This window comes from Anneissia japonica, unplaced genomic scaffold, assembly GCF_011630105.1.
Source record: "Anneissia japonica isolate Jap-2015-1 unplaced genomic scaffold, ASM1163010v1 scaffold287704_len1198815_cov201, whole genome shotgun sequence".
NCBI classification, from domain to species: domain Eukaryota; kingdom Metazoa; phylum Echinodermata; class Crinoidea; order Comatulida; family Comatulidae; genus Anneissia; species Anneissia japonica.
Window position 1 is genome coordinate 433,621 of NW_022731578.1, and position 12,006 is coordinate 445,626.

The 12,006-nt window shown below is 33.7% G+C and overlaps 2 protein-coding genes across 2 annotated transcripts in view; one reads left to right on the forward strand and one right to left on the reverse strand.

Annotated features, from left to right (window-relative positions):
* LOC117115427 overlaps positions 1-746 on the forward strand; it is a 3,542-nt gene extending 2,796 nt beyond the window's left edge. Inside the window, exon 4 of the mRNA XM_033259215.1 lies at positions 525-746. Coding sequence (XP_033115106.1) covers positions 525-746 — 222 coding nt within the window. The remainder of the gene's footprint in view (positions 1-524) is intronic.
* Positions 747-1,453: 707 nt separating this feature from the next.
* LOC117115459 (putative L-cysteine desulfhydrase 1) lies at positions 1,454-7,585 on the reverse strand. The gene is made up of 6 exons (XM_033259276.1): positions 7,332-7,585; positions 6,658-6,800; positions 4,747-4,863; positions 4,021-4,287; positions 2,647-2,858; positions 1,454-2,315 (listed from the first exon to the last, which is right to left on the reverse strand). The coding sequence occupies exons 1-6, from the start codon at positions 7,448-7,450 to the stop codon at positions 1,953-1,955; spliced, it is 1,221 nt and encodes a 406-aa protein (XP_033115167.1). The 5' UTR covers positions 7,451-7,585; the 3' UTR covers positions 1,454-1,952.
* Positions 7,586-12,006: the final 4,421 nt, after the last annotated feature.

Consider the following 12,006-nt stretch of genomic DNA (forward strand, 5'->3'; position numbering starts at 1 on the left):
ATATATATATATATATTAGATTTTTTTTATATTAGCTTTTGGTGCTTTGTCCTACCTGTTTTAACGTACTGAATACTCAGTACGTTCCCAAAACTTGCGACAAAAATTCGCAAGTGATTCGGTTGGAATCAAACCCACGACCTTCACGACGTCGAAATAGCATTGCACTAGGCCTACCCGCTGCTTTTGGGATCGGATTTAACACTAGTCTCTAAGGGCAAGCAGGGTGGTCTATGTGGTTATGACACCATGCAGGTTATCTGGAGGTCATGGGTTCGATTCCCACCCGCATCACCTGCGAATTGTCTTCGCAAGATACAGTTTTGGGGTTTTTGGGAACGTTACTGAGTACGGTATTCAGTAAGATCGTCAGGTAGGGAAAAACATCAAACACATCGACATAAAAAAAGCAGTGGTACTACCAAGGTCCTGAACTGAACCTGAGATACTGTAGTTATCTCAGACTGAACCCAGAAACAGAATGTTGATGTTTGCTGAATCTGGTTTGTTTGTTTTCTCAACAGCTTCAGTATAACGGTGAGGGCAGCCTTCTGACTAATATTACTGGCGGTGAATTCAATTGTTCTGGATTGTCAGATAGTGTTAGTGACGTCAATCGCATCGACCAGAACGCCATCATACTTGATAACTTTTCGTTATTCATGAGTGTAATGTATAATGACGTCATAAAATTACATGCTTGCACTGATAAACCTGAAGCTTATGCTGTTTGTCAAAGTGTATGATCATCATTTTTATAGTAATGTTAACGATATAATATTATACTTATTATATTACATTATATTATATTAGGCATTATAAATTAAATTTCTATTTTGAATTGTCTTTATGTAAGTCAATTTAATACTTTTAAGACTTGTTATGAGGATTGTATGTTATTATTATTATTATTATTATTATTATTATTATTATTATTATTATTATTATTATTATTATTATGTTGTAATGATGTTGTTTGTACTGTTCTTTAATTTTATTAAAGAGGGCCCTGAATATCAGTAACATACTGGGCTAAACTGGAAGGGTTACCCTTTTTAAAGATGGTTGAAATAAAATAAATAAAATAAGGCCAAAAAAATTGTTTGTTTGCCCTATTCCACCCGCCCATAACTTACTAAAAAAATAGGGGCGAAAAAACAAAAAAACTTTAAAAAAGTTTTTTTTTTGGCTTATTTCTTTACAAATTAAAAAAAAAATGTGAGTGAATTCATCTTTATTTTTTGCCAGATGCCCTACAAATTAGTCTAAAGTTGTTGTCTGATGTCAGACATTGCCATTCTAGGTTTCTGTGGGTTATTTTTATTCCATCTGATGAGTATTTAAGAAAAAATAAATAAATAGATAAACTTTGTCCACCCACCCCTATTTATCTTCTTTTTTTTTAAAAGAAGAGCAAACAAACAATTTATTTTATTTGGCCTAATAATGATAAAGATAATAATCAACATTAGTATTAACATGGTACCATCGTACCGCCAGAGAAAATCTCCAGTCGATTTGTAAATACTCAACATCATCATCGCTCTCGCAATCTCTCCGTAAACACTGTTACAAGTTTAGAGAGAAAATCGGAAAAGAGTACCTTCTATATAAGAAGAAAATATGTAAACCGATTTTACGGTTATTTATCAACGTCATAATGTTTATGTATGGTCATAATATTAGAGACTACTTTAATAAAGTGTATAAATAATCATGCTCCAACGAACCAATAAATATTTATTTGTTTAATAAGTGTGTGAGCATTTTTTTTTCTCAAATGCAATCTCAATTATTATTATATATAAATATTTACAATTGTTGAAACTATTTAAATGATTTAAAATAATACATTTTGGGAATTCCGTCCAAAACTTTCCATTACCTTTCGGATACTCTACCAATTGAGCTATGAAGCCAAATGGTATGACAGATAGTCCATCGTTAAATATTCATTTTGTTTTATTATTTTTCTTTGGTTCTTCTATAAATTCTTGTGTTATTGCATCGCGCAACTTGAAATAATCCTCTTTACAGTTATGAATTTGAGCTGATACGCGAACCCAGAATCGACCATCAAACGCCGTGCACGCACAGTGTATCGCGTACTTCTTATAAATTTTTCCCATTAGTTTCTTTGATCCCTGGTAGGTTGCTGGTATGCCTACATCATTGACGTCAGCTGGAAGCATTACTAACGACATAAAGGGCGCCCTCAAGCTACGAGGAACTGGAAGATGTTTTGTTTTCCATGCATTTGCGAGCATCTCAACTGCCCAATCTACTAAATTCGTATTATGCTGGGTTATAACATCCTAAAAGAAAAAAAAAGTAAAAAATATTAGACAAGTTTCGTAGCTGTAATCGTAATCAATATTTCCCAGTCCAATGTCCATCGCTGCTCTCCTTGTGTTAGCTGACCATAAAGGACCCCACCACTGGAAATAAATCAGGACTTTCGTGGGTATCCTTGGTAAGTATATCACACCAAAGTAATCCAATCCAATGCCACCCAATTAATGTCAAATCTAGAACCAAAGTTAAGCAATTTGCTTCACTTCTCCATTCAAGACAAAGTTTCAATATCCACTCGGATTCCGATTTTTTTTTTTCTGTTCATGATTAATGAGAATACTTGAATCTTACCAGTCCACCAATCTCCTCTAAAAACTCAATTGCGGCCGATGCAATACACATTGACGTGCAATCTCTAGTCGACTGACGCACAAAACGATCACGTAAACGCGGATGAAAGTGCAAATACGCCGTCACAAGCGGATTGATGACGTCAGAGTGTTTTGGGTCAACGTGAAGTAAAGCACAACCACGTGTTGTAAAACACCATTTGTGAAGGTCACCTGTGGAAAAAAAAAATCAAAGGCATTTTTTAATTTGAACAAATTCAATTTGAACAAACAAAAGAAAACGCGTTTTAAAAGAAATTGAAAATAATATGAGGGTTACATGTTTAATTTAGGTCAATCTGTAGATTGTGTCGTCGGCCGGAAAACTCAAATTCAATAGCTGCTGAGTCCTATGCAATTAATTTTATTTCATGCGTACAATTTATTTTTACAGAAAATTAATTGATGTTTTACAGAAGTAAAAGTGAACTATAGATCCATAAATTTCAAATCAATGCATTTCGGAGTTACTGACCTTATGGTAGGCTGAACTCATTATGGTAGGCTGATTTAACTGAAAAGCCTTAGGCCTACACAAGGTCAATTGGACCCGCAAAGCTGAACCAAATGCAACTTATCAAATCAAATAACTTTATTACCTTGATGATAAATAAGTGGGCAGTAAAAAGAATAATTAAAAGACAGTCGAAAGAATTGAAGAGAGTAAATACTCCAGAAGAAATACAAAAGCTATTTATTGAATCAGGCCTCACTAGAGACAGGATGAAGATGTAAAAAAAAATTAAAGTGGCAGTAGAGAAGTAGATTTCCTTCATTTAGATAAAAAAAAAATGGACTTCTCTACTGGCTAAAAGAGATCTATATTGCTTATATGTATTGCAAAAAATAAATAAATAAAAAATATGCGGCCGGCCCGGAACGGATTCGGAAAACTTCCTCTTGGCAAAACTCTGGACAAAACCTCATTAGGAGGTGCAAAAGGAATATGCATCTGGTATCTCTTTGGAATTAACGTGGGTATATATTCTCACCTAGACAAGGTAACGGTATTTGACACTTTTGTGAAGAGGCACAGATCCAGAAACTATTTTGGCCATGTACTTCGAATGAACTGTAGCTACTTTTAAAAGCCCTTGGTGTGGCAATAGGATAAAGCTACCGGAAAGTGGTTGAGAATTAACAAGCTTAGCACTGTATTAAGGCTGGTTTCCATAGAAATCGCTACACACGCTATGGCCTAGTCTGCTGGCTACGCTGACCATCAGCGGAATCAGGGAGCATTTGCGAATGCGTCAGGCACAGCAGCTGCGCAGAGCAAGGATTGTAGTTAAACCCTGTAGCGACTGTATGGAAATTGAGGCTTGAGCTGGTATACCCGTATAAAAATCGGCTCCAATTTGATCTAACTGCAGTTGAACCTGCCCAGGAGCATGCGCACCGTCCACCATCACCATCACCCCTCTTTGATGACATACTGGTATCATATCTTCTATCGGCATTAGAATGGCAGACACACTGATTATATGGTCCAATATCACCATTTTGATGTCTTTATTAGCATCAAGGGTCTCTTCCAACTGATAAACAAGCTGTTCTTTATTCTCAATCGGGAATCGGATGTCCATTGTTACTATCTCAATTTCTTTAAAAAAATAAACACAAAAATTACACATTATTGTTTTGTATATAATTTTATGGTAAGATATCTGCAAAAATACGAAAAACGATTCATGCTTAGTGGCGGATTGGTCTATTGTAATCGGTCGCGGACCGATGTGCACTTTGATGGAATTTTTTTTTTTTTTTTTTTTTAGGAAAATGGTTTAACTGAACAAAACACACTGTAACTGCATCCATACAAATAAATTATAGACTGTTCAATGTATTAAAAAAAAAAAGAAAAATTACATTAAAATTCTAATCTTAAGGTGTCATTTCCCGCCATCTAGAGATGCCATATTCATAAAATGTCTCAGCCCCAACCATGGTGGGTCTGAGGTGGTCTACACCCTCGCTCTACCCCTCTATTAGGAATTCCTTGATCATCACTGATGATCATGCAGTGAGACCATGATAACCACGATTTATCAGGTGATGTTACCTTCATTCTTCTTATTCATAAATGTCAAGGTGTTCTTGACTGCTTCAAACGTTTGATTTGTTATGAGTATCTTGTCGCCTGGCAACCATTGAAGCGATTTTAGTACAGTATTGACACCTGGAATAAAATAACTTTATTAGAAATACGAAAGAATAAAAAGGGGCATATTTGATATTAATATTCAGATCAATTCATTTTTTGGTCTAACACAACAGCATCCTCATCCATAGTTGAGGGGAGGGGTAAGATCTGTCGTTGCCCGACAGGGGGAGGTCTCCAGGCTTATCAGACGGGTAAGGAGAGGACTCTTCAGATTTTCACGCACGTCACTCACGAAATCAACAATCCAGTTGAAACAACAATGATTAGATTAAATAGCTAATTCCAAGCATGTCAATGATAGATTAAAATCAAAATGTTCTCCATACGGTTTGTTCAAAACAGTCGATTTTTTCTGGAGCTTTTCATTTCCTGGACTCAGTCGCTTGCAATCTTGTGGTCCTAGTTAATCGTTTGTAACCTGAGCTCTTAAAGTAATTATTGCTCGTTTTGCTCGGGACGTATGAAAAGGATAAACATTCTTTCGAAGTGGTCTTCAGACATCAGAGCCGTGGGTCTCTGCCTTCTTCTAAAGATCTCACTGATCTTTGAAAAATATATGTTTATCTTTTTCGCAATACACTGTCTTGATTTGTTCATTGGTTTGTGTCATAATTCCTCTTTGTTCAGATATATCATTCTTAATCTGTGTGATGATTTTTTGGGCGAACTTAGCAGGTACAGGGTATTATCTCTTTTGTGAATAGGCCTATATGTTGTGCCTAATGTTTTCTTGAGTTATACCATGGTTATACCGGTAAGAATGATGTCCTGCGAGATCAAACTCATTTTGGTCCGCTGTGAACATTTGCTAATATTTGCATGTGTTACCGGCATGACAGCGATGAAAGTTTTATCAACTCAAACGCTAAGCTAGGCCATTGAGGTAGGCCTATTTCTTTATTTTTAAATGATCATAGATTTCGGGAACTTTTTTAACTTTCATTCATTACTAAGCCCCAGAAAGAAAGGGAGCAATATGTTCCTACTATAGAGTAATGTTAATTTAGTAAAAGTTCGATGTTTTCAGTCTATATATTGTACTACGTATTTTCATGACAATTAAGTATACCCTGTCATGTTATCTGTATGAAACCTGATGGTACTATGGATTACTATTGTACATAATTCCCGTTAATAATCATATTAAAGTGTTTTTTTAGGGGGGGGGAGGGGAGAGGGGAAAACCGAAACTATTAAATCAGAAATACCGAGATGAGTTTCAGGTGGATAATTATTATTGATTACTTCAGTAAAAGAGTAATAATAATTATATACCGCTTAGTTAGCCTGGTCGGCCCCTTAGGCCTGTCAGGAAAAATTTATAAATAAGCATAAATTACTTTCCTCCACGTTCCACGGGAGAAACAGTCATACCATACGGGTAGCAGACGCGTCACAAGCGGCCAGACCGATGGACCAATTTTATTCAAGGGGAGACCTATTTCAGCGGCCAAAAGTAGTCCGGCGGACAGACTTTGGCGGCCAAAATCTGTCCGCCGGACCTTTTTGGGGCCGGACCAATTTTGGCGTGACAGGCCCCTCGCAACCTAGTTCGGTACTGTTGGTGTAACTGGCAACTACAATCTTTTAGGTTTTCGATGTCTAACTTAAATGATTACGCGGTAGCTTATATCTGTCCACCATGCATACCAGTTTTCATCATTATTTTTTTCATTAATAATGTGCTTTACCCGGTTCCGCATGTAACCCCCTCGCCCTCTCAACGCTTTGACTCTTTCAAATCCTCGTAATTGTTGTGAATGTTGTTCAGCATCCATTCCTAAGGATTATGGATCCTATTGTGCCTACCTGTTGTTACGTTTTCTACTAAGACGAGATTTTCTTTGTCTGATCCCACGAACTCAGCTACTTTGTCCGTTGCATTTGAGTATAGATCCTCTACTCGATATCTGTACCAACCTTCAGGGTCACTCTCTTGCTCCAATTGATAGCTGTTAGCGATTCAAACGAAATATCGATCTTTAACACATTCTTAATTACTCATTATTATTCAAACATGCAAACTAGGCCTATATTGTTGTTACTCGACTGTTAAAAACAAATATAATGATAATTATGATAATAATTTTAAGTTATTAACTATACTGATAATGATAATTAAAATACTGATGATGACATAATTATTCAATACAATTAAAAAATTGAATTCCGACACGATGGCTTGCATTTCAATACTTGGAGTATGTACTATACTTATCTGAGATTAATCACCTTTTCGGATAATTAATAATAATAATAATAATAATAATAATAATAATAATAATAATAATAAATAATAAATAATAATAAATAATAATAATAATAACTTGTTAGTAAAACCTCTTCCCCATTTTCAGTTAAACTTTAATGATTATTTGTATTATAAATTTTTCATAAATTATGGTCAATAATAATAATAATAATAATAATAATAATAATTAATAATAATAATAATAATATGATGCTCCTCGTTCTGAACTTACCTTCTCTGAGTTTCAATAACCTTCCTTGGGGCTCCTCCAAACCCTCCATGATTACAGAACGTTACCGAATCGGTTAACATAAAGTCCAGTTTCTTACATTTTTTACCAAATACCATCATGTCCACCGGTCGAGATAAAAGCTGTGAAAATGAATACTAAAACAATAATACTAGGCCTACTGCAATACTGTAATTGTAATGTAAATCGTTATTTGTAAGCAGCTATTCACTGACTACACCCGCTGGCAGTTTCTGATAATTGTAAATCTAGTTAAGAACCGGCCAAGGACATATTAATAGAGAAATATTTGCGTTTATTTCGATTTTTTTTTTGAGGGTCAGTCAGTTGGACAATTAATGCCAGATACGAATAGATTACTGAAAGTGCATCATGATATAAACATGACTTGTGTTACGCTGAATAACAAAAAACGAGACTTTGCTAAATTGTATGTCGATATTCTATACAAAATACCAGTACCATTATTTTATCAAGTAAATTGTGACTAAGTAAATAAATGAAATTATATCTATTCTATATCTATCCATTCTTGCACGCGTATACGTCATATCTTTATCATTAAAATATTACATGAGTTCTAACTAATAAAAACACGCTGATGAAGTTAATATTGATATTAATAATGATTTAACAAATATCAATAGGCTTTCAAATATGTTATGATAATTGCAATGTAATGATAATAATAATTAATAAACTCCAGCGACAAAAACAAAAACAGTAATAAAGAGATTTCCGAAAAAAAAAAAAACACACTGTCTCACCATTTGAGCATGTACACTCCTCACAGTCACTCATCCAGAATGTTTCTCCCTCCTTTAAAACAAAACAAAATTTAATTGATTCAACAAGATATAGTAGCTTTTACTCCCTGAACTTATTTTACTTGGATTATATGCTTTACACCTGATAAAGGAATATGGCTGAAAAGGTTTGTGTCATCTTCATTAATAAAATCTGCCAAATTTATACCTTGTTCCCGAGTGTTTGATTTATCTACACTTTGCCAAGCAGCTACTTCTTATTTTTATGTTAAAATATATGTAAGTCTTATATAGCGAATAATACAATAATATTACTTACTTTTTTTAATGGTTTCTTTGTCATTGCTTCGGAATCTTTCACAATCCTTTTTCAAAATATTTACAAGGTTTGTGTACCCATATTTAGCCAAGATTTCATTGAATATTTGGAAGGATTTAGGGCCACAAGATGTGATGAGATCGACCAGACGATTAAGACGAGCCTTGCGTCCGCTTTCCCGCTCGATGTCTTTGAAGAGAATTGGAGTTAACACTTCCAATTGCTTAAGTTCCAAAATCACCTGCTCGGTTCTAATATCCTCTACCAGACGAGTTTTGTTTAACAAAAGTGATTTGCGCTCTGCCTTTTCCATTTTCTAAGAAAAAATGAATGTTATTGCCTTGTTTAAGTAATTGAGTACAATAATGGAAAAATGTAATTTATACAAATATAAAAAGCATATGGTTGCTTTATACCCTGATTACCTGTGAAATCTTGATCCTATCAATAGTTAAACCAACATTTCTTTAAAAAAAAAAAGCCGTTGCGTTTGACTTTCTCGGTTTCTATATCAATCATAATGTGTGGGCAGAAGAAGGCTCATCGATCCTATCTAATACATATTGAATACATATTGTTAAATGAGATTATAGATCTGCTTCGATGCCCTTCACCATGACAACAATAACACGAAAAACAATGGGGAGTATGCGCAATGGGACCCCTTTGAAACAATCATTATTAGATATGAAATTCCTTATGCAATCTGTTTGTCAGTCTCTCACAATACTACAATCCTACAATCATTGAGGTAATAAAGTATAGAAAACCCAGATCACGTTATGTGACTTACACACACGTACACGCAAGTCTTAGCTCTTTGTGAGATAAACTCTCACTTGAGATTCAAATCACTTGAATCATTTGTCATTTAACCGAAAACAAATGGTATTAAATAGGAATTTGAAGAAATGTTGATTGTAAATGATTGAAATGCGTATTACTAAAGTTCAATTATATTTTCATAAATCAACTAATAATTTATTAGCTGTTTACAAAATACATACCGTAACGATGATGATTATGTCATTTACTATCACCAATTATATTAAATGAAAGTCCTTTTCTCTGATTTTCTCTGAAGCCGTTAACTACATTTTCGATTGCGATCTTGCCACAACTCTTAGTTCGTAGGCTTAAGGAAGGCAATTTCAGTTCCCTTCGGCAGATTTGATAATACAGTATTACCTTATTATCTTCCGCGATTTTTGTCATTAGGCTCTTTATGAGAATAGGCCTAGGCCTATTATTACTGAAACAAGAAAATAAAAGTACAGTATTTGTTAGCCGACAATATATACATAATGTGTAAAACCGGATGTAGTTGTATATATGTGTACATGTATGTATATATGTGTATATGTATGTATGTATTTAGGCTTATGTGTATATGTATGTGTGGGTGTGTATATGTATGTGTGGGTGTGTATATGTAGGTGTGTATGTGTATATGTGTGTATATATATGTATGTGTATATGTGTGTATATATATGTATGTATATATGTATATATATGTATGTATATATATATATGTATATATGTATATACATGTATATGTACGCCTATATATATGTATGTATGTATATATATATACATATATACATATACGTATATACATATATATGTATATATAATATAAATCAAGATAGCCGTTAACAATTAATAACCTTATCAATTTGTATCTGTACCGAAATCCAGCCATTTCATGTTTTTTCAATATTTTGCCTTTTAAAATTTTAGACATCAAATAATTCAAGCAGACTTGAACATATAAAATTTAAATTTAATATTACAGTATATACCGAGTACACTTATATGACATCGTTCTGTTCATTTGCAAAAACATGTTCATATTGTGCAAATGTAATTTAAAACCGAGACTAGTTAATTTGACGGTAAACAACGTCACACGGGCCGTAATTTTGTCCATAACAGGGTTTTATACAAGATGATTATCACGGACGAAAGTAGTTCTGAATAGTGAAGCGAAGCCTGAAAACGTCTCCAGCATTGATTTATACAGTAACATTGCAGAATAACACAGCGACGTATTTTATGTCGGACTTCGTAATAATCATCCCACCTTGTAATAACAGAGCTGTTGCACTTTTTAACAACGAAGCTGTCGCACTTGGTAATAAATTGAGCTGCCGTATTTTCTTTATTCAATTTTCTCTGCCTTTGAAATTTTAATACATAAATTGATTGAAATGTCAGGCAGACTGGAACCAGCAGACACTGCACAAAGTACATAGTCACACTTTGTAATAACTTGTTTTATTTTACATTTATTTATGTTTTTGTTTTTGATAGATAAAATTAGTTTATACAAATATTAAACAATGTAGATGCTGGGAGATATAGGTGGGTGCATGACACTTTAAGGTCAAAGGTCACATGCGGCATAAAAATATGTTTTTGTTTTTTAATTAAAAATTAACCTGGAGGCTTTTTTCTAGATGGGTTATGCTTATGCTACAAGCTGAAGGTCATATGCAAGTTTTACTATTAAATGGTTTATGATTTTGTACAGAATGAATTGCCAAAACAGTACTTAACACAAAATAAGGACAGGGAATATTTAAAAGTATTCATAGCATATTTACTACTTTATTCTGATCTGCATACTATACAAAAGTATAGTGGATGATTTTCAATGCAATACTGACAAAAACAAGTAGAGGTAAACAAATGAATTCGTATAGTAGGCCTAAGATATCAAAAAGTGTATGAAGCTGCATATACGGTGTATGGACAAACACACTAACATCAATATGTACCAAGATATAATTTAAAGAATAAGAACAGTTTTGGCGACAAAACACAATAGAACAAATAAAAGGTAGAAAGTGTATGCCATATTTATTCAAATAAATGACCCGATGCATGTACTATAGCAAAGGCTTATTCGAGGGAGCTGTTTATTTTTTATTTATTGGTGTAAAATGGATACTGATATACTCAAATGCTTTAACACATTATTAATGTTTGTGATCATAAAGATTGATCACAACCAAGTTAGAAAAATTCTACTCGAGTAAAACATTAATAGAATGTGTTGAGAATGATGCTGCTTCCATTATATTTGTGTAGTCATTTGGGAGAGTGCGGGGGGGGGGGGTTATTAAATAAATATGGTAGAAATTGTCAGTATTGATTTTTTAAGTAATGCTAACCAACCCAAAACCTGTGTACATGACATAATTTTTAATTTTAAGTCAAAAAAGTCTGGGTTATGATGGATTTTCAAATGGAAGAGATACTGGTCCCAATATATTTGTAATACAGTATCCCACTTGAATGTTTTGCAATCTAATGTAGGTTTTCAAAAGCAATTCTGATATTTAAAAATGTGATCATTCTCAAATGATCAACTTTAGACCAATTTCTCTCATAACACTTTTTCCATGGTCTTAGAAACAATTATCTATACAATTTCCACATTCTGGATTGAAGCAAAAAATTATCATTAAATCTGCTTAAAACAAATTTTATGTTATTTAGGCTAGACGTGTAGTCATTTGGGAGAGTGCGGGGGGGGGGGGTTATTAAATAAATATGGTAGAAATTG

Bases quoted from the DNA above. Each gene is read 5' to 3' on its own strand.
- LOC117115459 (XM_033259276.1), bottom strand. From the start codon at position 7,450: ATGATGGTATTTGGTAAAAAATGTAAGAAACTGGACTTTATGTTAACC. The intron at 6,801-7,331 runs GTAAGTTCAGAA...AATCGCTAACAG, and splicing joins GTTATTGAAACTCAGAGAAG to CTATCAATTGGAGCAAGAGA. The intron at 2,316-2,646 runs GTAAGATTCAAG...TTTTTCTTTTAG, and splicing joins TAGAGGAGATTGGTGGACTG to GATGTTATAACCCAGCATAA.